The following is a 27,752-nucleotide window of genomic DNA, read 5'->3' as shown; positions in this document are numbered from 1 at the left end:
TTTTCTTCTTTTTTTTTTTTTTTACAAAAATGCATCTAGATTTTGCATTTTTATGATTGACTGCTAAACACTGCACACCTTCTTTAACAATATTACAGTGATACAGTAACGATATTACTGGAGACATCTTTCAAGTTGTTATCAATGAAACAAGTAAATAGACAATAATGTGAGATATTGAACTTTTAACACTAGATTAAGTATGAAGTATAATTTTCTGCAAACTAAATGGATCTTTTTGTGATCCTGTTGCAGAAACTTTTTGCTTTTAAAAACTAAAGAAATGCTGTGTCCATTACGAACAACATTTCTACCAAGTTTTTATGGTAAACAAATATACATTTATCTTATCAGTGATTAAAAGCTACATTTAAATGGATTGAACCAATTGAATTGTATGTATGTGGAACTCTACATAATAATAACAATAATTGTGTAAAACATGCTTTATATTGTCCACATCTCATTTAAATTGAAATACAGTAATACAGAAATCATTGTTTATTTCCTTTCTATTCTACATATATTCACAAATACATTGGAAATATTTAACTAATAGTCTAAAAACATTCTAGTTTATATTTTACAGGATGAATTCTATTATTTTATATGAGTATGACACGTTTTGTTGTGTTTGTCTCCAGAAGAAGGAGTGAAGGGAAGCCCCGCCCCTCGAATGCGAAGTGGTCACGTGAAATACAAATAGACCAATAGGAACGCGCGTGTTGGTGGAAGTCGCGGATTTTGAAACGGTTGCTCAACAAAACATTCGATCAATCTCACCGTCAAATTTGCCTGCTTTCTCCGTCTCGCTGTAAGTATACTGCTTTAAAATACTCCATAACATCGTTCAGAATGCAAACAGTGCGATTTAGCGCGTCAGGGTGTAGATTGGTAATAATTAAATCAATAATACACGATTGTCAACGAGGAATTTTCTGTTGTAAAGTGAGTTTAGCCGGATAGCTAAGTTAGCAAGCATCCGGCTACGGGCTAATAATAATCACAGTAAACAGTTCTGTCACATAGTAATTTTGATCCAGTTCGGTGGATAAAGAACAAGTTCAGATGCTGAAAGGGCCCTAGACATGGATGAGTAACTTTATATTTAACGTGTAACATCCTCAGAACAAGCTTTGAATGTTGTCTTGCCAAAGCCCGGGCCTGTCGTTAGTTGTTTAGGTTTGTACACTTTCAATGCTTTAAGATCTTTGGTGAGAAATGTTTAGAATCACAGACACATGCGTGCAGACCTTTCCAGAGATGTCATCGCAGTACAGTAAGTGTGTCGCACTGATGTGTTTTGTGTTGTTTAGTGTGCAGAGATGGATGAAGAAGAGAGCACAGAGCGACAGATGCAGATCGCCATGCTTTGTCAACGGCTGGCCAAGATGAAGAAGTTATACAATGACGGTAATGATTCCAGATTTGGGTGATGAATATGCTAACTCATATCCCACACTTTAAAACATGGATAAATCAGGGAACTCCAGGCCTGGGAATGAATACAATCTTAAAAAGTCCCGAACATTCCTGTAGTTCCAATATAAATGTCTGTTGTTATGCTAGGCTCTGAAATATTCATCTTCCAGTAATCAATCTCTGAAATGTTTATTAACAATCCTGATCCGGTAATCATGAAATTCATTGGCCAAAACAAGAATCCTGGGTTGTAGTCGAGCGGAGCAGAACATCTTCAGCTTTTCTTTCATACAGATGACACGGATTACATCAACCAGGCCATCAGCTCAAACTCACCCGACACCTGCCGGACGCTTCTGACCAATCTGGAGAGGAAAGGCAATCCTCAGACGGATCCCAGCCTGCTCACTAAACTCATCGACTGCTACACGCGAGTCTTTTCCAGCATGCCGCTGGGCAAGTACAGTCAGGTCGAGAGCTACGCCAAGATGCTGGTCAGATTTGCAGAGTTAAAAGCGTAAGCCTCTGTTTCACTGTGATTTGAAATGATTTATAACATTCTTTCATCATTATGGAAAGTACAGAATAGTTCACCCAGAAAAGTTAATATTACTATTATATACTACTTTTTTTATTTTTTTTTATTTATCCATTATGACTTAATACGCTTTGAAATGTAGTGAGGGTGAGAAAATAAAGACAGATTTGTAGTTTTAGGTGAACAGTTTTTTTTTTTCTTTTTCTTAAATCAACAACTTTCAACTGCCAAATATTTGAATGCATTATTTAATTTAGTCTCTCTTCATCAACAGCATCCAAGATGTAAATGATGCGCAGGCTAGTTTTGACATAGCGAGATCCCACTGTAAGGATTTTGCCTTTGTTCACATTGCTTATGCTCAGTTTGAGCTTTTGCAAGGTAAGGAGACTTAAAAATATAAGGCATGTATTGAGCTTTTGCCTCTGTCAGAAATGTTTGTTGATTGAGAAGAACGCAAGGTCATTAATTGCTTTCATCCTCTCCAGGCAACATTAAGAAATGCACTTTGATTCTTCAGAAGGCTTTTGAAATGAATGCTAAGCCCAGGCACGTTCTGGAGGCTGCCGTGAGGAATCTAAACACAGGCAAACGCCAGCTCCTCTCGCATGAAGATAAGGAGAACTTCACAGGTTAGTTTACATCACGTTGACTGCTTTTTACTGTGGTGTTGTATGGAAGCCTGTTTCCGATATAGAATAAAAAAAAGAAGGTAATTGTGACTTTATCTCACAATTCGCTATACTGAGAAAAAAACACAGAATTGCAAATTAAAAACTTGCACCTATGATCCATACTTTTGTGTCCGGTTGTTAATCCAGTGAAAAAATTACCAGTGCATTATTAAAAATTTGACAGTTGAAAGTCAGTAATAGAGGTTGGAACTTGGAACAACACGAGGCTGCATAAATCATAATTTGTTACAAAAAATAAAAAAATAGAAGATTTGCTGTAAATGTTTTCGTTATATTTTATTTAAATCCTGTAATTTATACTTTTGCTTTTTATGAATTAAACATGTCTTCTGAAATACCTGCAGTGTCTGCACATGACGATGCACACGAGTCTGTGAGAAGCAGCTCCAGAAGATCCGATGGAACGTGTGACCTGCAGAGCAGCAGCACTTTTCACCACGGGTATGAGAAGTTCTGTCCTTTCATGGGAAATTCATCACAAGTTTGCAGGGCATATCAAATCAAGAAATATACTGAATATCATTAAACTGTATCACATAATGATACCACATATTGTTCAAAAAATATTATTCCAAAGGTTAGGTCAGTACAATTTTTTCTTTTCTTCAGAAGGGATGCCTTAAATTGATTAAAAGTAACATTTATAATGTTACAAAATATTTTTATTTCAAATAAATGTTGTTCTTTTGAAATAAAATGCATCTCAGTTTCTACAAAACATGAAGCAGCACGGCTGTTTTCAGCATTGATGATAATCAGGAATGTTTCTTGAGCAGCAAATCAGCAATTAATTAGCTTTATGCTCACGTAGAAGTTATTTTAAATTGTATTTCACAATATTACTAATTTTATTGTATTTTTGAACGAGTAAACCTAGGCTTGGTGTGCAGAAGAGTGATCAAAAAATCGTATCGACTTCGAACTTAAAAAAAAAATAATAATAATTTATATATGCACAATATTTCCAATTTACAGCCTGTTGTGACCAAGGAATATATGTCCCATGACATAATTTTTATTTTATTTTTACCATGAAAGAATTGATGTTAACAAACAGTCTGTGTTCCAGGAGTGATCAGAAGTTCAGTCCACTAGAGAACATGAACATGCCTGTGTGGAGAACAGGGTCACATCAAAGAAGAACAGCCATGGTAAGATGAGAGAGGAGTCAGCCCAGCAGCAAAGCACACTTGAAAGTGGAAATTCATGTGTTTGCGTGTGTTCCTTCCTGTAGGCAGAAAGAGTTCCCATGGTGCCTCTCTCTATCCCTGAAAACGAGAGCAGTGACTGTGACGGTGTTCAGAAACCAGAAGCTCCATCTGCACACGGCTTTGGTTTCTCCAGGTGAGAGATGCGGTGATGTGACCCAAAATAAATATCAGTAATTTGAGTACTGTAATTCAGTGAGTTTGTCAAGTACTCCAGGGATGTAATTGTTCCGTATTTTTATGGATTTCCATTTTTTCCTACAAGAAGCATGACCAAGAGAAAAAATTGTTAGGTTTACAAATACTTTTAATATGTGTATTTTTCAAGTACAATTGTATTTTACACTACAATATTATTATTACAACAGTAATACTTTATTGATTTGTGTAATGTTTAGAATTTAAACATTCTTTTCATTAATAAGTGTTAAACCATCTCATTTTATAGTATCACTGTTTTAAATTTCTTTTATCAATCTTTAGTGTTTGATTTTTCTACAGGCAAACGAGTGGTTCAAATGTCCGCTCCACTTTCCCCATGTGTTCCTCAAAGAAAGGCACTCCAGATGGGGACTCCTACAGTTTATTAAACCTGAAGGTATAAGAGTCGTCCAGCCTCAAAATAGACTTAAACTCACCAGTGCTGAGAGTTACGAGTCATAGCAACAACATTCAGAAAGTAAACGTTTAGTATGTCCAGCTCATACTGAATAGTGTTGTTGTTTTGTTCAGCCTCCTCTGATTAGTCCAGATCATCTGAGGAGAGACATTGAAGAGGGCGACACCATCACAGCACTCCTACAAAGAGCAGAAAGAAAAGAAACTGCTCGAATGGAAGGTAATTCTTACATATGATATTTTGACCCAGAATACTTTAGTTTTAGTCTGTTTCTCATGCGAAGCCATCATAGGATGTTGGGTTTGCTTGAGCAACTATTTGTTACAGTGCGCTCTTTTCTGATATATTTGGTTCTTTCATAGAAACCACTGACATAAACCAGCTCATCAGCACAAACTCTCCTGAAAGTTGTCAGATCTTCCTGAAAAACCTGGAGAAGAGAGGAGACCCTCGTTCAGACTCTGCGTTTCTCTCCAAACTGCTGGAATGCTACTCTAAAGTGTTCGCCAGGTTTCCTTTGGCAAAGCATTGCAAAACTGAAAGCTATGCTCGAATGCTGGTGCGATATGCAGAGCTGAAAGGGTGAGTCAGTGGTGGATTGCACACACAAGTGTCATGTTAGCAGCTGATCATCTTGAGTAATTTATTATTTGCCACCTCTACAGGATTGAAGATCCAGAAGACGCTCAAGATCACTTCAGTATTGCCAGATCGCACAGTAAAGCTTTTGCTTTTGTGCACGTCGCACATGCTCAGTTTGAGCTCTCACAAGGTAAAACATGACATTTCTTGGTTTGGTTTAATTTAAAAATGGACTTCTGTGGCTTTTTGTCCAGCTTTGAGGTCAGGTATTTGCAAGTTGTCTCTTAGAATAATTACTTTCTGCAGGAACTTGTTAAATTTAGCATCGGAAAAGATGGACCAAATATATTTATGACTTCTATAATTGCATTTATGCGTTTATCTAAAATCTTATTCAATCAAATGCTGTCTGTTTTTTCCATACACAAAACACATGAATCTGACATGCTCATAATCATGACCTCAGAGTCATTTCTTTGGCTCTTTAAGAGTGAAGGTGCATGGTATTGCAGTATGTTTAATTACATGTTCTTAAAATCTCTCAGGCAACTCTAGGAAGAGTAATTTGATTCTTCAGAAAGCGCTGAGCTCAAACGCACGGCCGGTTGAACTGCTGCAGACCGCCATCAGAAATCTGAACTCTGGTAAAACTCATCTGCTTCCTGCGGAGCATGAAGAGAACGCTGCAGGTTAGTCTCATACTCTTCTGTTAAAGGAGACACATTTTTTCCCCTCTGAGGTGCACTTTAGAGCTGTCTTTATTTATTTGCTGCTGTGTGTTTGCAAGTTTTTTCACGCTGGACATCTGCCTGTCACTGATCTACAGTCCACAGCAGTCCAGTTGTCCGTTTCTTTGAGGTGGACTTCAGTGTTGTTCATATGTGTGCGTGTTCTGTCATGAAGGGTCCATAGAAATCTGTGAGCTCCAAAATACTTAAAGATCATTTTTACATTGAAAACCTATTTGTCAAGTTGCGGGACTGAATGTATTGCTGTTGAGTTAAAATGAAGAGACAACATAATTTGTGTTTTTTAATATAATGCATAGAATAATACTTCCATAATTCACTGAAATCATACTATATTGTTATAATATGGTCATTGTATTACCATATTGTCTACATGAGCCATTGGAGCTTGGATCCTGGTTATTATTGTTAGTGGCTACATTTAAGAGTTCATTATTATGATTATTTTTAAAAATTATATAGCCTAATTAGTCTATGTACACATGCAGACTGACATCTGTTCAGTGTCTTATACCTGATTTTTTTTTTTTCTTTCTTTGAAGTTGAAACAAATTTTGGTCTTCACATTTTTGTCTTAAATCCAATGGGAATGATTCTTTTTTTATTTTTTTTATATAAAGTTAAGGATGATTGTTACATAGTAATGCAGCCCTAACCCTACACCTAATGAGACATTTAGCTTTTTTTTTTTTTTTTTTTTTACAAAAAACAAACAAACATTGATTTCCTGTTGAGTGTGTTCTCGGGTTAATGTGAAAAATGCTTGTTCAAAAAGGAATGAAACTAACGTTTGGTTTTGCAGAAAATTTGGAAGCACTAAGTAACAGAGGGGAAGAAGAAAATCCAGCGAAGGCTCCTGAGGAGCAGCAAAAGCCTCTTGCTAAGGAAACTTCATCAGAATGGAAGATCCCTACTCTCATCAACAAACATGCGTCTCCGGAGGTCTGGTTACAACTTAATATTTGAGCTCAGAACGATTAGATTGGACTCAGCTGGGATTGGTTCATGATCTATCTGTTTTGTGGCTCCATTCAGGATCGTAAAGCTCCTGCAGTCCCCGTGTCCACTTCATCCTCACTTCATGCTATGAGAACACCTGCGCCTCCCAGATTACACCCCTCTCTCAGCTGTCAGACTCCCAACTACAAAGACCCGAATGCAAACAGGTAAAAACACCGCAGAACTCATGGATCAGACGTGGCCGCCTTGTCTTAAGCTCAACCATGCTTTCCGTCTGCTCTTCCATAGTTTTGTCACCCCTGTGGTGAAGCAGCGGCCGGTGGTTGTGTCTGTTCCAACGACGGCTCAGACAATGGGTCACACTCAGTTGCCCTGCACTCCTCAGAGCCGGGTGTCCTGCGTCCCGCAGCCGTCACAGGTGAAGAGATCACGTACAACATGAGACAGACAGAGAAACAGAATTCTTTTATTTGGATAGAAAAATGCAGAGCATTTTGTTTGTTTCTTTATGTATGTGACCATTCAATTCAAATTATTATTATTTTTTTAATCAAAGCAGGGTTATTGTTGTTAACTACAACCATAAAAAAAACATTTTCCTTCAAAATTAAACATGAATTGAAATAATATTAAATATTAAACACTTATACTTATTTAATTTCAGCTTGTTGACGAGACAGAATTTCTCTTTTTAGTTCAATTTAAGTTGATGTACTTAAAAAAACTTAAACTACATAAACTAAATTACTAAAAGAAATCCAATAAGAATGTCAAAAACACAGAAAAAAATACTAAAACTAATTGAAATCTAATTCAAAATATTAAGAAAAACTAGGCTAGTAGTTTATCAGAGATGCTAAAAATAACACTCAATGTGATATGCCATAAATTACATTTATCCACCTTTTTCTTGCCGTAAAAATGGGCGTGGCCATTTGTAAAATATATGTCTAGCTTCCGGTCTCATCCGCGTCCAGCTATCTTTTAGATGTACAAAAACAGTTTGTTTTGCTGCTTGATATTGAAAATTGGTCTTACCATATTATTTTTATGTATTGTCTAAATTATGAATACACTGGTTTGTAGTGCAAACCGTTTTGCCGTTTACTGCACGTTGTTATTATTATTATTTACTTGCAGCGGCTAATGAACCGGAAGTCTCATCTACATAGGCTTACTTCCGCATTGAAGAAAAAGATAAAACGGAGCGTTCCGGTCCTTGATTCTGATTGGTTGAGCCAAGTTCGAAGCTGTTGTAAATTACACTATAAACATACACCTTTGTTTACGTTTGTGTGTTGCTCGGCAACCACTTTGTTGGAACCACAACCGTTTCTGAGGAACTACCACTGATCTATAATAGAGAACTGGATTGCTCATGACGTCATTAAAGTGAAGCCGCCGCGCCGCCATATTGGTATTCCCCACAATTCCATACATTCCATTGAATTAATAGGAAATCGTACGTTCGTTCATTAATTAGCCGAACATCAGATGAACATGATAAACATCAGACGGACACGACCTCAACATATAACAAATGACAAAGTGCTCATTCTGAAATCTGAAGATTTATGCTTTGTATACAAAGCATAACATGTATACTTAAGTTACACGCATACCTTCATTCGCCTTGTAGTTGTTCATCGTTTATGTCATTTTGTTATAGTGTTTTTATTTGTACAGTAGGCTTACTGCAAATGTTTCAACAATGATTTCATTAACGGCATTCGTTTTGAAGGAGGTAATGATTTAAACGGTGGTAAAATAAATGATTAATTTAGCATATATATAACATTTTACATGGAAACGGTAATGCTAGTAGCCTAATGTTAAACATATTTGCGCGATCTTGGAGTATCTGAAATAGATGCTGTTCAATCAGGACATTAAAAATATACACATCATAATTTATTTCGAGAAATAACTGACTACATACAGTATGGATTTAAAGACATGAAGCTTTATTTCCAAGATGATAGATGCTAAGTTAAGCTTTCATTTTTAGTACAACATAGAGCAATAAAATAACAGAGGTTTAATAATTTCTGAATAATTACGTACATAAATAGTTTGGCTATATTTTGTTGGATCAGTTAACGTTACATTACCTGTTTCAGCAGACACACCCACCTAAATGATTTAAATTTATCGCTTATCCTGCCCCAAAAGACCATAAACATTGCCGATAACATCTGAAGTAAAAATTAATTTACATACACCTAACATAAAAACTAATCCTGTGTGACTGATTCGCTTCAAATCGGGTGATATTAGGTCTGTGTTTTAGCTGTGACTCAATGATGCTCTCTGCTGGTAGGGAATAGTAAGATGGCAGATCGAACACTTCCGGTGGCTTCGCTGCCTGTCGGCAGTTTAGAACGCAATGCGATCCAGTCATTATATATAGATCAGTGGGAACTACATTATTTGGCGGAAGTTAGTTAGTTACTACGTATAAACCCCGTGAAGCCGTGGTTTACAGTGAATTTATAACAGCTAAGGGGGTTTTAGTCACTCTGCTTCGTGTCGTGCCTAACCACGCCCTTTAACTGTTATAAATTCACTGTAAACCACGGCTTCTTGGGGCTTATCGCTTTATTCTTTGTGAGCTGCTCTTTTAAGAGACCTCAAAATCTGTTTCCCCCTGCATCTGATAACATTTTATGAGATATTTATGGTTCGTATATTGCTTGCATTTTTTTTAAAAAATCGAATCAGACTTGATCCATCAATAATTGATTGGATCATGAAAAGTGGCTACTACATAGCAGTATGGAGTCAGGTGGATTAAGGGCTTCATTTCTGCCTCCCTTTGTGTGAAATGTTAATTAAATGATCTGCCATCTTTCTGTCTCAGACCCCTGCCTCAGCTTTCTCAAACGAATCCATCACCATCAAGGGGAAACAGTTCTTCATTTTCAAGATGATCGGCCGAGGCGGATCCAGTAAGGTATGAAATAAGACACATTCTCTTATCATTTTGCCTTTCCTTTGATCCAGTGTGTGTGACAGAAATAATTCTGTTTGTATTCAGGTCTATCAGGTGTTTGACCATAAGAAGCACGTGTATGCTTTGAAATACGTGAATCTTGAGGAGGCCGATGCTCAGGCCGTGGAAGGCTACAAGAATGAGATCGAGCACTTGAATCATCTTCAACAGTACAGCGATCAGATCATTAAACTCTATGACTAGTAAGTGTGTTGTGCTTGGAAACGGTGTCCTAGCTGTTCTAGTGTGCTCCTGATCACATGACTTCCTGTTCGCTCGCAGTGAGATCACCAGCAGCTGCATCTACATGCTGATGGAGTGTGGTCACCTGGATCTCAACACCTGGCTGCGCAACCGCAAGTCCGTCAACCCTCTGGACAGGAAGTGCTACTGGAGGAACATGCTGGAGGCTGTGCACACCATCCACAAACACGGTGACTCTCTGAACCGCTTACTATTGATCATAAATTTGGTCGTTCACACAGAATGTGATCTTGCATTTAAAAAAAGCATGAGATACTAGGGGTGTGCGATTTATACATCATCTGCGATAATATCGTAATTGTTGTTTTAACGATGTGTGATTTGACATTATCATGTATTTCGCAAATACCAAACAAAACACACCTACAGAGTGCACGCTTGCATTACGTGAAGTCTGCGCATGCACATTTAGAGTGCGTTCTTTCACTGCATGATTCAGTCTAATAAAATGCATTTAGAATGATCACAAAATTCAAGGTAAGGGGGCAGAAAATGTATATATTTATATTATTTCATATAGTTAATTAATATCAATTTTTTTTCTCTCCAAAAATTTGCATGGTTACAAATGTGATATTGATTTTTATTTTTTAAACAGTTCAGTAAACAAGAAGTTAATTTAGAGACACCATATTGCCTGTTTTTGCTCTTTTTCGACAACAAAAATAATTCCAAACAAAGCCACAGCACTGTTTTGCGTCTCTGAGCAACATGACAGTGTTTTGTTCCTGAGTGAATCAACTGTTTAAATGATTCGGTTCAATCGCAATGACTTGCTGCCACCTACTGGCGGCTTTAATTTCACATTTAAAGTGTCTTTTCATTTTTAAAACTATTTCAAATATCAGAATTCAACGTTTTGTTTAATATATCAAAACGTTATTTATGCATTTGTATTGACTTGCATCGTAATTATTGACTTTATATTTTTTCTTTTATTTATTTTTGTTTGCTTGTCTTGTTTTCCAGTACAATTGACTAAAACTTCTTAAATCAAGATGCATTTACTTGAGAAGCAAAATGACTTAAAATATGAAGTCTTGTTTTCTGACAAGAAAAATATCAAAATAAAGTGAGTTTATGCTTGAAACAAGAACAACATATCTGTCCGCTATTTTATTCTTATCCCACTGACAGATTTTATTTCTTTTTTTTAAGCATGAACTCACTTTTGAAACTTTTTATTTTTATTTTTTATGTTTATGCCAGAAATCAGAAGACAGAAATTGTAAGAATGTCATTAAATGATTTTCTAAAATATTTTGTACATTTTCTTACATATTTTCTTTACCAGTAAAATGATCTAAATATTCTTAAATCAAGATGTGTTCACTTTTGATGCAAAACATGTTGTCTTCTGAAACATATCAAAATTGAGTTCATGCTTTAAGAAGAATAAACTTGTTTTCCATTTGATTTCTTTGTTTTTCTTACCCAACATATTTTTCATACCTCACTTAATTTTGAATTTTTATTTTAAATTTTGGGGTCTCATGTAAGAAATAGGAATGTTTAGATATTTTCACTGGAAAACAACAAAAGATACTATGTTTTTATTATTACTATTATTGACCAGTTTATTTATGTACGTCTCTGTTTAATTGCTGAATTTCTTTGTATTTTTCATTTGAAGGCATCATCCACAGTGATTTAAAGCCAGCTAATTTTGTGATTGTGGATGCTTCACTAAACTGATAGACTTTGGAATCGCTAACCGTATTCAGCCTGACGTGACCAGCATCATGAAGGACTCGCAGGTCGGGATAGGACTGATCTAGTATTACAGAAGTTACGTTTCTAGGCTGTTCTGCTTTGATTTACTCGTTCTTATAACGTCCGTCAGGTGGGGACTCTAAACTACATGCCACCAGAGGCCATTAAAGACACATCCTCCAATGGGAAACCAGGGTCAAAGGTGAGAAGACTTCCTAATTTAGTTCCTCAATCATTATCGGATCTCCTGTTAATATACTCCCGTCAGGAAGCATGTATAACGGTAGATTGCACAGTGTGATCCCGTCATTCTCTGCTCTGCTGTCTTCAGATCAGTGCTAAAGGCGACGTGTGGTCTCTGGGATGTATCCTGTACTGCATGACTTATGGAAAGACTCCGTTCCAGAACATCACCAATCAGATCAGCAAAATCCATGCCATCATAGACCCGTCCCACGAGATCGACTTCCCCGATATTCCAGAGAAGGACCTGCTTGATGTGCTGAAGGTGAGCAGGATGTTTGGCTGTGCTGATCAGTTGTATAATAACCCCTACAGTTTCATATTTAGTGCTCACCGTCCGTCTGTCTCTGTCTGTTTGTTGTCTGTTTCAGAGGTGTTTAGTTCGCAATCCTAGAGAGAGGATTTCTATAGCAGAGCTCCTCGATCATCCGTACCTGCAGCTGCAACCTGCACCTGAGCCAGGTATAAACAACTGAAAGCAGTCACAAATCGAAAGGTGTATAAAACTGGTTTTGTTTTGGCTTTAAACCATTTGAGGCACAGTTTAAATCAGAGCAGAAAATCCTAAATATATAAGGTCATGGCATTAAATGCATTGCAAACAATGAACACCTTCCTCAGTATTATAGGTTATAGTTAACTAAAACCAAAAAATCTGTCATTGATAATAAATAAACATAAATAAAATAAAATCTTAATTTTGTGAACTTTTTAAAAATGTTATCTACTTTGCAAAGGCAACATTTCTCATTTTAATTTATTTAACCTGATGTACTAAAATAACTAAAACTCAAATAAAATTAATAAACACATTTAATTAAAAATGAATACATTCAAGACATTTAAAAAACAAAAGTTTTAAAATAACAAAACACACCAAAATTACTACAAATTCAAATCAATTTCAAATGAAAACAAAATATAAAAATTAAAATATTAATAAAACCATAATAGCATTTCAATAACAGCATCAACCATAATAGCATCTTCCTCAGTATTTTTGTTTTACAAATAGTTAAACATCCTCAAATCAAGATACATTTGGCTGAGATGCAAAATTAAGAAATAATGAACTGATTTATGCTTAAAACAAGAACAAATGCTGTCATTGGGGAAGTGAAAATTAGTTTTCCTTTGAATGGCATTGTTTTTTTCTAAGCCCGTTTACGAACATCTGTTCTTGTCTTATTCATAAACGCAATTCATTTTAATCAGTTTCACAGAAAACAAGACTCTTTGTCCTGTGTCTGAAGGACAGAATTTAAGAATCTTGAGACATTTGCACAAGAAAACTAGACAAAAACACTGAGGAAGAACTTAATTTTTTGCAGTCTGATCAGAAGGTACAGTAAAGATGGTTTCATGTTCTAGTGGTTGTGAGCAGATTTTTTTTTTAAATATAAAAAGTAATGGAGATCTGTTGGAAGTTGTATTTGTAGTTCTCCCTAGACATTTACATTAGGACACCATATAGACGTATTATGTTAAAGTCTTACATTTTCCTGCAGAAACCCTGTAATGATAATTAAATATTTGTGATTTTGTTGCTTACAAGATTTGTGTTTTTTTTTTTTTTTGCACAAATTTTCTAACATATTTCCTACGAATGCTATTATTTCTTTATATGTAAAACTTTTGACTTAAATTATTGCTTGTTGTTCCTTAAAACGTAATTTATTTTTAAACAATGTTTTACACTTTGACTAATTTCTTTAAAGGAATAGAAAACAACAGCTCTAAAGCAAGTTCTGTCTGTTTTAATATGATGATGTTATATCACGTCACTTACAGCAGAACCGTGTGCCAGTGATTTGAAGAGGATCCTCAATGAACTGGCGGCTCTTCAGTCTCCCAACAGCATCGCCAGAGCTGCTAGTGTAAGTGATGACCATCAATACTCAACAGATGCAAATTACATATATTACAGAGAGAGAGTGAGTTTTGGGAGTTTACCAAACTGGGGTTTTTGAGTTGATGAAACGCTAATTATTTATAAATAAAAATGTGAAGTTAAAGAAGTAATTTTAAAATAAGAGCAATCGAATTAATAGGCTTACTAAAGACGTATAGCAGACTGCTTGCATAAAATGATATAAAAATCAGTTGTCATTCTATATTTCCATTAATATGACTTAGTAAGATGATATTTAAATGATTAGTTTGATCAAAGCATATAATGCACTGCAATCCAATGATGATTGAGAGATGAAGAAATAAATGTTCCTCAAAAGCCTGATGATCAGATTTGAGACTTACTGATTTTTCCAAAAAATGTCATCTGGATAATCAAGTAAAGCTGAGCTGCTTCAGTCCAGTAAGTGCTCATCTGGAAATATTACTAACAATATCAGTTATTCTTACATCATTAAAATCTGTAAAGATCTAACAGCAAACAGACATGTGAAGCACCAGCTGAAGGTGGACGTTTGTTAAAAAAAACAACCTTTTACTCAATTAAAAAAAGTGTCTAAACCATCAACGAAGGCATGAAGTAGATTGTGTGCAACAGGTTTAACAGCACAGTTTTGATCATTTTGCGTTTCAAATATGATGCAGTAGGCTTTTTAAGGTTGAAGCAAACTTATTTTTAACATCTTTCTCTACCACCGCTGCAGAACCTGGCCAAGATGTGCAACAGCGGGAGGAAGTTAGATGTTTCTGAATGTGTGAAAACATCCAGTCAGACGCAGTGGAAATGACGAGGATGGAGATGAAGCCTGCGGGACTCAAAACCACTCAGGAGCCTCACTTTAAACAAGCTTCCACTAGCTGCAATCGTGCTTAATTTCTTCTAGATGCTTTCAATAAATACGTGTTTGTCCATTTCTTTCTGTTTCTGATTTTATTTGACTACATGATGCAATCTCAGAAAGTGTACATGACAAATAAACATACCTTGTTAGGGATATTCCAAATGTGGTATTCTTTTCTAACATATAATGCTGTTTTCTTGGAAGTAACTCTAATTTTGCAGTATGATAAATGTTTTCACAGCTTTCTCATTATTCAGTGCATTTATTGTCTTGATACCATTTCGTCAGAATGCATGATTATTTTTTGTGTTCGTCAATGCATTTACAAGGTATTCTTGAAGGCTCCTCCTGGAATATTCCACCAGAAGAAATTAAAATATGTTTGCTTGTATAGTTTTAAAATGTATTAGTGCATATGCACTTACTCAAAATTTAAATCCTGTCATCATTTACCCACCATCCACTTATTCTAAACCTGTATGAGGTTCTTCAAAATATCTTATTTTGTGTTCAGCCAAAGAAAGAAAATCATACAGGTTTGGAACAAGTGCAGGGTGGGTAAATGATGACAGAATTTATTATTATTATTATTATTATTTTAGGTGAACTATCCCTTTAAGGGGTTAAAAAATACTTAATAGCACGAATGACTCGCAAACGTAATTTTTAGATCAAGCCAAATATTCTGGATTTATTTGTCAAGTAATTTCGTGAATTGTAATATTCCAAGCTCAAATTATGTTTAATTATCTGTTAAACCAAAACAATTAGTACATTATGGGCGTGTCTCAAAACCTAGTGAGAGGCCTAACTAGACAACATTTCTGTGCTAAAAAGTTTCTTCAATAACTTTTTTTTCATGCCCCAAAATGCAGAAACACGTAAGTATGTTACGTACTTGACGTACGGTGTCAATCAGAACTCCTCCCACGCGTCCAGCCAATCAGAGCAGCGCTAGCCACGTGAGCGCTGACGTCAGAGCGCCGTTCCTGTGTTTGGTTCCCAGCGCAATGGCGGCGACGCGGCTCCTGTTGAGAACTTCAGTCGTTAAGTCTTCGTTAACCGGGTTAACCGGTGGCGTGCACAGCAGTTTGGGGTCAACTCTGCTTAAGCTGTCCCCAGACTGCACAGCCAAGCCGAAAGCACAGAGGAGACATGCAGCGCACTTCACCTATCACCCTGACCCCGTGCCTACTCAGTACGGTAATGCCCTTGTTTACACTTTACAGTGGAGCTGGATACTGAAGAGACAGTCAGATATTCACAGGAATCATCTATACTATTCTTAATACTTAAGCCTGGCTTTGCTGTGGTGTTTTCCAAACAAAAAGTACATCTAAAAATACATCGGCTGACATGACATCCGTCAGTCTTGTTTATAGTTGTTTGGAGGCTTAGACTGAATTCTGTCATTACGAACATCAAAATCTCTTTTAATTCAGACTAAATGACAAACTCACACAGAAGGGTGATGTCAGATAAATAAATATATAACAACAAAATTAATATCGTAATTTTAAACAGTGACCACAAAAGTACTTGACGGTGTATGAGTTGATTTGGTTAGTTTGCACATCATTTCATAGAGGCTGGATGGGAGAAATAAATAAATAAACATAAAGTTTATATATTCATAACTATTGAAGCTGATGAAAATTAATAACGTTTACCTAATTAAATTACCTGTTTTATGAAAAGTATATTTAGTTGCCTTGAGTTATTCAGTAGTCTTTATAGTTAAAAAACAACTTTTTTTTTTTTTTTATCAAGGAAACTATCAAAAAATATCTAAGATGTCATTTATCTGCTTCCATCAGCTAAAGTTTTACTTAATGAACTGATTTTTAAAGACATTTTAATAATTCCCTTTTACAATACACAATTAAAATAATACTGAAGTACTCATATTCATAAAATAAATATATTAGCATGCCATATTTTTTTTTTTTTATGAGTGCAGTATCCATAACTGTGCACATACATGCATAATCACTGCACATCAATATGGTACTTACAATGTTAATAATAATATATTTTTTTTTTAGTATGGTATCTCTTAAAAGTTTAGTATATCTTAAAAAACAAACAAACAACAACATTATCAACAACAACAACTCCTCTGCCATTTACCAGTAGCAAAATATAAGTATAAGTGTCTATAGCTGTTATGAATCACGAGACACTACTGTATGATTGACTTGAGTGTCTCTGCAGGTCCCACACAGAAGATGAATTTATTCCAGTCTGTGACCAGTGCCTTGGACAACACGCTCGCCAGTGATCCCACGGCAGGTACGAGTGCAGCTTGACCTCTCGTTCATCTGACTGACCCTAACTGAAGGCCTTGAGTGCTTCAGCTGGTGTGATACTAACACGTCTGTCTCCTGCAGTGATTTTCGGTGAGGACGTGGCGTTTGGTGGGGTGTTTCGATGCACGGTCGGCCTCCGAGATAAATACGGTGAGTTTTCATGCTCGAAGGTCACGTGAGGATGTGTGTGCTCGTCTGTGTGTTGTGTGCGCTCACACTAGATGGCAGCACTGTTATAGAGTGAAATACCTGCTTACTATTCACTGTGTGCTGCATACTTCACAAATAAGCAGTACACGCTAAAAAGTAAGAAAATAAGTGTGAGTGTCAGTTATCAGCTGGGAAATATAAATATCAAATGTTTTGAAATTTAATTTTGAAATCAGTTTTGTGTAAAAACTTTCAATTTTTTTGTGAGAATGATCAAATAATGAGTCTAAAAAGAGATGTAAAAAATGTGCCTGAAATAGGGTTATTTAGTAAATAAAACTACAAATCAAACCACAAACAACTTATTCATTATCCGAAATAAAATATTTTTAAATAAGCTAACAAAAATGATAAAGAAAATTACTAAACCTTTGATTAAAATTTGTGACCCTGGACCACAAAACCAGTCATAAGGGTTTATATATCATATATGAATAAATACTCTTTCCATTGATGTATGGTTTGTTAGGATCAGACAATATTTGGCTGAGATACAACTGTTTGAAAATCTGGAATCTGAGGGTGCAAAAAAATCTATATATTGAGAAAATCACCTTTTAAAGTTCTTAGCAATGCATATTACTAATCAAAAATTAAGTTTTGATATATTTACAGTAGGAAATTTACAAAATATCTTCATGGAACTTGATCTTTGCTTAATATTTAAATAAAAAAATTAAAAATTTTAAAAGAAAAATGGATAATTTTGACTCCTACAATGTATTGTTGGCTATTGCTACAAATATACCTGTGCTGCTTATGACTGCTTTTGTGCTGCAGGGTCACATTTGACAACAGAAAATCAAAAAATATAATCTAATTCAAAATACCAACAACAGCTATAATAGTACATCAAATGTATGTGTGCCTTTAATCACCGTTCATCCCACCTGAACTGGAAGGTCTGGTTAAGTGCACTGCATTGTGGGATGCATTGTGTCTGTTGTATTCTGCACATTTGGCCATTTATTGTCTGTCTAGATGGTAATTATTTGCTTTTATGTTAATTGGTCATATTAAGAGGTGTTCAGTGTGTGTTCACATTTGCAACTAAATTGTAAAGCTGCATAAATCAGCATAAACTTAACATGCATTGACGTCAAATCTTCATTTAATTCCTGTATCTAAATAAAGGAACTAAATTAAACAACACAATTTATGCCCATTTAAGCACATTTATGCCTATTTCTGAAGCAGAATCACCCAAGAGTGAATGTTTGCTGGAAAAGGCATGTGACTCATATTTTGGGACTCAGTTGAATTATTGAGCACAAATAACTGTAGATCAGTCCAGAACATTGGCTTAGTTTGACCCAGTCTTCCTTAGACAGGATTCGGCTCAGTGGCGCTTTCTTCAGGTGTTTCTACAGATTTTCTATTTGGTTTGACTTAGCCATTAATCATTACATTTCTTCTGCTTTAACCATTCACTTGTGGAGTCTTGTGTTGAGTCTTGCTGTAGGACTTCCGTTAAAGATTTATGATTATTATTATTATTTATTTTTATTTTTTTGATAGAGATTAAGACTTTTATTCAGCAAGGATGCATTAAATTGATCTACAGTACCAGTAAAGACATTTATAATGCTATGAAAGATTTCTATTTCAAATAAATGCTGTTCTATTCATCAAAGAATCCTGAAAATAAAATGTCATGGTTTCCACAAAAATATCGTGCAGCACAACTGTTTTCAACATTGATAATAATCAGAAATGTTTCTCGAGCAGCAAATCAGCATATTAGAATGATTTCTGAAGATCATGTGACACTGAAGACTGGAGTAATGATGCTGAAAATACAGCTGCGCATCACAGAAATAAATTACAGTTTAAGAAGTAATTTGAAAATGGTCAAATATGTTTACAAAATGTAATTTAAAAAAAAATGTTCAGATAGAAAAGTTATTTTAAACTGTAATAACATTTCAAAATATTACTGTTTTTACTGTATTTTTGGTTAAATAAATGCAGTCTTTCAAAAATTAAAAATTAAATTACCAAACAAAAAACCTTTTGAATTTGTGTAAATTCAAAATGACATTAGTTGTACTTGAAGGATGTGCAACTCTCAAAAGATGCATCATTTAAAAAATGTATCACTATATTCATCAAAGGGTTAATGAGGTGATTCTTATAACACATCTAATACATTGTTTACAGTATATATACTTAAATATCTTGAATCCTTTCAGTTTTGATGTTTTATCTAAAAATGAATCTGTCTTGTTTAATGTAGAAACATTCAGTCTCGTTGTTGTAATTAGAACCTTTTCTAATCTGTTGTGATATGCATTTGACATTTTGATTATTTGTTTTCATCTAAACGTTCATGAATGAATTGTTCTGTTAAAGCTCCTCTAAAACGAATTCGAAATGTATCATAATGTTTGTGCATTTGAGCACTTTGTCATTCATTTTGTTGCACTTCATCAATTATGCAAGAGTAAATGAAGTAGATTCAGATTGAACAGAACACCCTCTACAGGTTTCGCAAGCCATAAATAGTTAAATTATGCTGCTGCAGAGAGGCAGGAAAGAGGAGGAAAACAGACATTATGGTAATGATTAAAAAAAAAAAAAACATCTGCTGTTTGCCACTCGTTATGGACAGAAACGCTATATATAGAGGCACTCTGTGATGTTTTGAAATAAACACAGATCCACGACTCCAATATGTCTCCCGCCGCGTGGGTGCCTTTTGTTTGTTATTGACGTCAGAGGTGTTGACCTTTGAGAGGGATCATTATTTTCCGTGCCGTCTCGTTAGACGGGAACGGGGTTTTCATGCCACTCATTTGAGAGAGTCTCTGCCCTCTTTCCCGCACGGTGCTGATAAACGCGTGCAGGTCAACGCTTGGGAGCGGCGTGTGAAAGACTGACGCACACGCGGCCGTAATGCAGTGCCACCGCTGACCGTCAGTGTCTGCTTTAAATTGCTTTCTGTGAAGTGGATTACAGACTGCGGCCAGTAAACACTGTATTATCTCTGAAATGCCCATCCGCAGCCCCTTGAATGCATGCCTTATTCAACAAAGATGCGCTTTCATTTCAAGGACAGTGAATGATTTCTGAGTCGACTGAAACTTTTTGAAATAACCAGCAAATTCCTGTTCTTTTGCATTGTTTCTCAAGGTGTCGTTTCATGTTGTAATGCATCGATTACCACACAGAATCGCAGTGCAGGTCAAGATGTGGGTCAAGGCACCTCATGCTTAATGCATGCAATCTCATCGTTTGAAGCATCTGTTATAGGAAATTAACTCGCATATTAATTATACCAATGTGTCATTGAAATACTATAGTCATCTGCAAACGTCACAAGTTCTGATGGCAACATGATTTAGATTTAAAAGTGCAATATGGCTCAAAATGAACCTGTTTTCTCCTACAGTTAAAATTAACGGATGCCAACATCGTCTTCTATGATATGCAATGCAAACACCTCTGTTAAAATCTCAGATAAAGTAGTTTGGTGTGTCATGACTCTTTAAGATAATACCTTGACAGTTTGTATGATAAATTGACGTCTAGCCACAAAAGTTAGCAAGTGCCTTTCAGCATAAACGCACACAAAGCGTTTGAAAGCAGACGTCTGTCAGTAAGTGGGTTTTTGTGTGTTAAATTTATTTTGCATTTCAAATGGCGGAAGTTCTCGGAAGTTGTTTGGAAAGGAAAATACTGAAATACCAGTGTCAAGCAAAGCGTACTTTTCTCACAGTGCACCTCCTGTGCAAAGAAACCCGCTATTGCCCTTGTATTTAGCTTCAACCTTAGGTTTATATACTTATTCAGTGTTGCGTGTGCATGTGTTTGTGTGTAATTGGCAGCAAGCAGAAAACGGCTGTTTCTAGTGCATACAAGTGCCATTGCACCAATGCAGAAAAAACAAGATCAGAATGGATCTCGCTGGAGAGAGAATTGCAGTGAATCTGAGAATCTTTTTTTTCTCCAAGTCATTCTGTATTTGTGTTCTCACGTTCAAGATGGAATCTACTCACCATACGTGCTAAAGTTCATTTCAAGAATAAACAAAGTGGCGTTTATGTATTTAAGTTTAGGTAAAAAAAACAAAAAAAAGAGAACTTGCAATTTGTAGTATTGTTTTTATATGAAGCATAGACTTTATTCAAGCAAGAGACACATGCTGAAAAATCTTCCAGTCTGGGTTATTATGTACATTAAAGGAAAACCATGTGAGTGGTGCAGCGCTTCTCGTCCAGCATCAGACACCTTCTAGAGGAGTGAGAAACTGCCAGAACTTGGGCTAAGTTTCATCACAAACTCGCTGTGAAAATGTTACACCAGGCTGTCAAAGACTCACAAGTGTATCCAACGACGACAGATGAAATCTTTAGAAACTCTTAGGGGCCGTTCACTCAGAACGGGTTTTCCATTCCACTGCGCTACTTTTTTACTGTTTTTAAACGCGTTAGACTGCAGTGTGTGGCCGTGCCACATTTTTAAGACACCTTGTCAAGATTTTCACAAAGGACCAATCCAGAAGACATGCAAAAGTTGCACGGCAAAATTGCTCATATTTGCCCTGTGTATCAACATTTCTGCGAGATGCTGAGCCTCCAGGAGCAGGATTGGACACCGCTGTCTTAAAAGAACCATTTTTTCTTATTGCGAAGAACATTTAAAAAATCTAAAGAAGTTATTTTCCACTGTAAACAACCTTTTGTGGAAAGGTTCCATGAATGTTAATCAGGGAACCATCAATAGCATTTTTTTAAGTGTGAAGGATCCTCATAATTTGTCTCAGATGGCAAAATAGAGTGTGCATTGAATTACTTTGCCACTTTGACATTGTAGCTTTATTACCGTGAAACTCAATTTTTGCTTGTTTTCGTAAACTGAGAAAGGAGTCAGTGATTTTGTGGTAATCAGCAGCATGTGTCCATTGACATGAACTTGAACTGAACCCAGAACAGTCCGTTAACGACTTTCACTCCGTGTTGTGCAGAAACGGTTTCATGCGTGATTTCGTCACGTCTTCAGTTATGTCTCGTGTGTTAGTGAAGCGTCAGCCGTTCATGTGCTCTGGTATGAATGAAAATAACTTTCCGCTCTGAATGTAGCGAATATATTTCATGTGGTTCTTTACTGTATTCAAGGGAAGGCGGACAACAGGCTTTGTTTCCCTGATGTTATGCATGTTTATCCTGATTTGTTTTGTAATATAATTCAATCATGAACGGGGGGAAAAAAACTTTATGGTTTGAGGTTAATACTTCCTGCTTTATACTACATAACATACAAACCATAAGAAATCTATATATTAGAAGCACGTGGTCTGTTGAAGCATCCTGGCAGTCATCCAAACCTCATCTGCTGCTGCATCAGGTCTATGTTTGCGTTTGTTCCTGACATCTTGCCACATATGCCCTTGTTTGGGATGAGTTTGTACCTGTTGTGAAGATGCTGATTAAAACCACTGATTTGAGTGTGGAGTTGGTTGACATTTAGTGGTTTTCTCCTCAGGTAAGGACCGTGTATTTAACACCCCGCTGTGTGAGCAAGGCATCGTGGGTTTTGGGATCGGCGCAGCTGTCGCAGGAGCCACCGCTATAGCAGAGATTCAGTTTGCTGACTACATTTACCCAGCGTTTGATCAGGTGAGCTTGTTTTCAGGGCTCTTTTCTTTATAAACATCACCATGGACGTTTTTTTTATAACACGTTTACTCTTAGCTATTCGTTTTTTAGTGTTAGTTCACCCAGAAATAAAGAAAATCATCACTTACTATGTATTTCCCAACCCATAATATTTTCATCCATCTTGGAAACACAAATATTTTTTTTTTAATGAAACTTGAGAGATTTCTGTCTATTACATCTAAACTTTGATGCATCAGAAAGTTCATGAAGGCATTGTAAAAGTAATCCATATGAATCGAGTCAATGCTCAAATGTTTGAGCTTCTACTCTCCACACAGACACTTCAATAGCGCACATTTCTCTAGGTTAACATTAGACCGAGCAGATGTGTAAAGTTGCTGCTACTAGCATATTTCAGATGATGAGTCATATTTGAGGTTGATGAATTATAGGCGAGCGTTTGGATGTCCTGCCCGATGTACTTTATTACCACATAGACCAGCCCTTAACGATCTGTCCATCTCGGATTGCGTGACTTCGCCTATGGATTTATTTATTTTTTCTGCGAATAATAACATTTTGGTCGTCCAAGCCTCTTCTGGTCAACTATTAGGGGGCAGGCCTACTGTTAGTAAATCTGGTCGTAAATGTATATTTTAGCTGTATGATTTACATGATATGTATCCAGTTGAATAATTCTTCTGATGCATTTTCATATCAAGATACAGTGATGTCAGGAACGGTATGAGAGCAACTTGAGGACTTGCAGGTTTCTCACTCTGTAGGACAAAGCGTCCAGCTTCTGTGGGTCCGCCGCTGTCGTTCTCCACGTGTCCTCGTCTCGCTGAAGATGGATGAGTTTCCCTCCATCGTCAAGGCAACCGAATGCCAATCTCAATAATAGGGGAATACGTTACAGGAACAGTTTGCACCATTATGAGTCACTCTCTACAACCAAAAACTGACCCTCCGGTGAGCAGAGGTTTCGAGTCTGGACAGTCTCTGATATTTCTGGAAGCTTTTTTGCTTCATTCTCTTCATTATCATGTAATTATGCCGCCGTCAGAGTCCATAAAACCCTAATTTACATCGTTCCTTCCAAGCAGTTGTTGTCAAGCATTGTAAGAGAGTTTCCTGGCTCCACGCTTTATTTTAAATAGATTGGCGTAAATGGCAGGAAAAATGGCCTTTTAAACTAAAAAGCGTTTTATGAGAGGAGTTTTGGACGTGACTGCGTTAGCATTGCGGAGTCTATCTTTTCCTTCACACAGATGTGAGTTGTAAATGTAAAGTCCTGTTTCTTTTTCTCTGTTTCTATTATATCTTTCGATGCTGTTGAAGATCGTAAACGAAGCGGCCAAGTACCGGTACCGCTCCGGGAACATGTTTGACTGCGGGAAGCTGACCATCAGATCTCCGTGGGGCTGCGTGGGGCACGGCTCGCTCTATCACTCCCAGAGTCCAGAGGCCTTCTTCGCACACTGTCCTGGAATTAAGGTGAATCTCACTCACTTTTCAAAGAAAACTGTGACGTTTTGCCTCAACAAACTCCTAATTTGCTGCTTATTAATAGTTAGTAAGGTAGATCTAAAATATGGTCATGCAGAATCAGGCATTAATATGTGCTAATAAACAGCCAATATGTTAGTAATGTGCATGCTATTATGCAACTAGTTAATAGTGAGTAAACACACTAAAGTGTTACCAAATTAGAAATGATATTTTGATGACAGAATGAAGCCTGTTTTTTGGACGATTGAGGTGTTTTGCATTATTTGACTTTTGTTTGTCCTCTTCCTCTTGAAATTCTCTTTATATGATTTTAGACATTGGACATTTACATTTTTAATGAAGGAAAACCACTAAAACCACTGTAATTCTTGTATTCAGTCAGTAAATGGCTTCATCTTGCAAATCGTGTTTTTGAATTAAGTCTCTTCTGCTCACCAAGGCTGCATTTATTTGATTAAAAATGCAGTCAAAACTGTAAAAGTGTGAAAATTTAATTTATTTTATTTTATTATCAGATCTCTGATTAGTGTTCATTCGGTACTGAAATTTTAAAAACGTCCGTTTTCCCGCTAACATTTGAGCACTGTTGAGCAGATTCTTAAACAGCGCTGATTGGTCATTGTGTTCATGTGCGCAGCAGATATGACTGTGATTGGCTACAATGATCTTCGCTTCAGCTCTTAATAACATTTTTTTGAAAGAACACAATATACAAAATAAGCAACATATGGTATTTGTGTGTACAGGTGTCTTATGCACAAATGCAAGGAAATGTAAATAAGGAGCATGGTGTGTTAAATAATTATAATAGTGTTGTGAAGAAAGATATTGTATTATCTGAGAATAATACTTGATCTACTTGATTATGTATTTTGAGTATTTCAAATACAAAGTATTTAATTCCAAAATACAGTTTATTTTTTTTAATTTTTTTTTGTCCGGCAAAATACAAATGACAAAATACGTATTTAGTTATTAAATGCATATTTCAAATGCATTTAATTAAAGTACTTCCCATCTCTGGCTACAACGATCATCGCTTCTGCTCTTCCTCGAGCGCTGTCACAGAAACAGAGAAAGAGTTTGATAGAAATCCGTCTATGTTCAGATATATTAGAGATCCGCTGACGGTTCCTCTGTGTCATTATCGACTTCCCATTTCTCATAGATTTAGATGGATTTAATACTTTATTGTCATAGTTATTGTCCTTGGTGTAAATGGGCCTTATAAGTATTGTTTAAAAAAAAACAATCTCACTCACCCCTAACCTTTGACCTGTACTTTACATCTCTCAGAAGTCTGAAGTGGAATTAAGTTGAATCCAGTCACGGAGTAAAAACAGCCGCAGAGATTCTCTGCTGTGAAGGACTTTGTTTGCAAAAGGTTTTACATTATCATTGAGTAGAGGACACACACAACAGAGTATACAGCGCTGCTTGAAAGTTTGAGGACCCTTTTGAATTTTCTATATTTCTGCGTAAATATGACCCAGAACATAATCAGAAGTCCTGAAAGTAGACAAAGAGAACCCAATCAAACAAATTAGACAAAAATATATACTTTGTCATTTATTTATTGAAAACAAAAATGATCCAGTGTTAGTATTACACATCTGTGAGAGGCAAAAGTGTGTTAATCTTTGCTTTCAGTATCTGGTGTGACCCCATTTTGCAGCAATAACTGCAGGTAACGTTTCTAATAACTGCGGATCAGTCCTTCACAATGACTTGTAGATGTTTTAGCCTGTTCCTGAGTACAGATGGTGGTGGGTTTCCTCCCATGAACTGCTTGCTTCGGCTCCTTTCCACAACATTTCAGCTGGATTAAGGTCTGGACTTTGCTTTGGCCATTTCAAAACATTAACTTTGTTCTTCTTTAACCATTTTTATTTTTTTTGGTAGAATGATTTGTGTTCTTGGGGTTGTTGTCTTGCTGCATGGTCCAGTTTTTCTTGAGACAGATGTCCTGACGTTTTCCTTTATAATTTGCTGGTATAATTCAGAATTCATTGTTCCATCAGTGATGGCAGGCTGTCCTGGCCCAGATGCAGCAAAACGGGTCCAAACCATGACACTATCACCACCATGTTTCGTAGATGGGATAAGGTTCTTATGCTGGAATGCAGTGTGTCCTTTTCTCCTGACATAATGCTTCTCATTTAATCCAAAAAGTTCTTTTTTGGTCTCGTCCGTCCACAAAACATTTCTTCAATAGTCCTCTGGTTTGTCAACATGATCTTTAGCAAACTGCAGGGGCAGCGATGTTCTGTTGGAGAACAGTGGCTTTCTTCTTGCAGCTCTGTCATGCACACCATGGTTGCTCGGTGTTCTCCTGATGGTGGGCTCATGAACATTAACATTAGCCAATGTCAGAAAGGCCTTTAGTTGCTTAGACGTTACCCTGGGGTCCTACGCATAGGACACTAACTAACCTATGCAACTGTTTTGCGGCTGCGTGAGAGGAATTAGCTGTCTATATCAGCAGCTATCAATCGTATGTATCCGTCATTCAAAAGGAGAAACTGAAACAAGGATATACGAGATACATGCAGGTATACGAAACATGAACAAAGAAGTGCTTGCTTGCTATTTTGAATATCAGTAATTTTAGTAACTTTAATCATTTTTATTGGAATGTTTGGGAAAGATCATGTGACATAAGAGCAGCCCTCTGTCTGTGCCGCTTGCATTTACTTGCTCGTTTTAATTACTTTCATTTTCATTCTTGGGCATGGACTTGTTTGCTAAACTGGGCATCCAATTAGAGTTCTCACTTGTGCCTACGGCCCAGACACTGATTCAACATGTTGAATCGGGCAAACTTCTGCTGACGTGTGTAACACACCAAACAAACTAGCCTGACAGACGCTCACCGTCTTGTTTTTGGGGTGATCTTTGTTGGTCGACCACTTCTGGAGAAGGAAACAGTGGTCTTGAATTTCCTCCATTTGTACACAATCTGTCTGACTGTGGATTTGTGGAGTCCAAACTCTTTAGAGATGGCTGATGAGTTTTTTCTAGCCTGATGAGTAACATCAACTCTTTTTCCGAGGTCCTCAGTAATCTCCTTTGTTCGTGCCATGATTCACTTCCACAAACACGATCAGACTTTGCTAGATCCCTGTTCTTTAAATAAAACGGGGCATGCACTGACACCTGATAGTCGTCCCGTTGTTTAAAAACACCTCTGAACAGATGCACTTTAATTTCGCCTTCAAATGAACTGCTAATCCCAGAGATTCACATACTTTGCCGCTCACAGATATATAATATTGGATCATTTTCCTGAATAAATAAATGACGACGAAAATATTTTATATATGTTTGTTTTGTCTACTTTCAGGAATTGTGTGAAAATCTGATGATGTTTTGGGTCATATTTA

At 36.5% G+C, this 27,752-nt stretch overlaps 2 protein-coding genes across 2 annotated transcripts in view; both read left to right on the top strand.

The window, feature by feature from the left end:
• Positions 1-620: 620 nt before the first annotated feature.
• Positions 621-15,000, top strand: ttk (ttk protein kinase). The gene is given in 26 exon segments (XM_058747532.1): positions 621-814; positions 1,317-1,413; positions 1,717-1,939; positions 2,235-2,341; positions 2,449-2,592; positions 3,000-3,096; positions 3,725-3,806; positions 3,890-3,999; positions 4,365-4,461; positions 4,596-4,701; positions 4,845-5,064; positions 5,148-5,254; positions 5,610-5,753; positions 6,616-6,755; positions 6,849-6,979; positions 7,062-7,191; positions 9,634-9,726; positions 9,811-9,968; positions 10,048-10,199; positions 11,663-11,713; positions 11,716-11,786; positions 11,873-11,944; positions 12,074-12,250; positions 12,357-12,447; positions 13,777-13,862; positions 14,601-15,000. Coding segments are annotated over 25 exon segments (2,961 nt in total). The 5' UTR covers positions 621-814; positions 1,317-1,325; the 3' UTR covers positions 14,685-15,000.
• A 682-nt stretch (positions 15,001-15,682) lies between these two features.
• The window catches only part of bckdhb (branched chain keto acid dehydrogenase E1 subunit beta), an 85,836-nt gene continuing 73,766 nt past the window's right edge, over positions 15,683-27,752 (top strand). The window contains exons 1-5 of the mRNA XM_058747533.1: positions 15,683-15,941; positions 16,953-17,030; positions 17,129-17,197; positions 22,742-22,875; positions 24,199-24,354. Of these exons, the coding sequence (XP_058603516.1) occupies positions 15,749-15,941; positions 16,953-17,030; positions 17,129-17,197; positions 22,742-22,875; positions 24,199-24,354 (630 nt within the window). The 5' untranslated portion in view covers positions 15,683-15,748. The remainder of the gene's footprint in view (positions 15,942-16,952; positions 17,031-17,128; positions 17,198-22,741; positions 22,876-24,198; positions 24,355-27,752) is intronic.

Source organism: Onychostoma macrolepis, chromosome 16 (assembly GCF_012432095.1).
Source record: "Onychostoma macrolepis isolate SWU-2019 chromosome 16, ASM1243209v1, whole genome shotgun sequence".
NCBI classification, from domain to species: domain Eukaryota; kingdom Metazoa; phylum Chordata; class Actinopteri; order Cypriniformes; family Cyprinidae; genus Onychostoma; species Onychostoma macrolepis.
The sequence above is the reverse complement of the archived record's forward strand: the minus strand, read 5'-3'. Positions and strand labels throughout refer to the sequence as shown.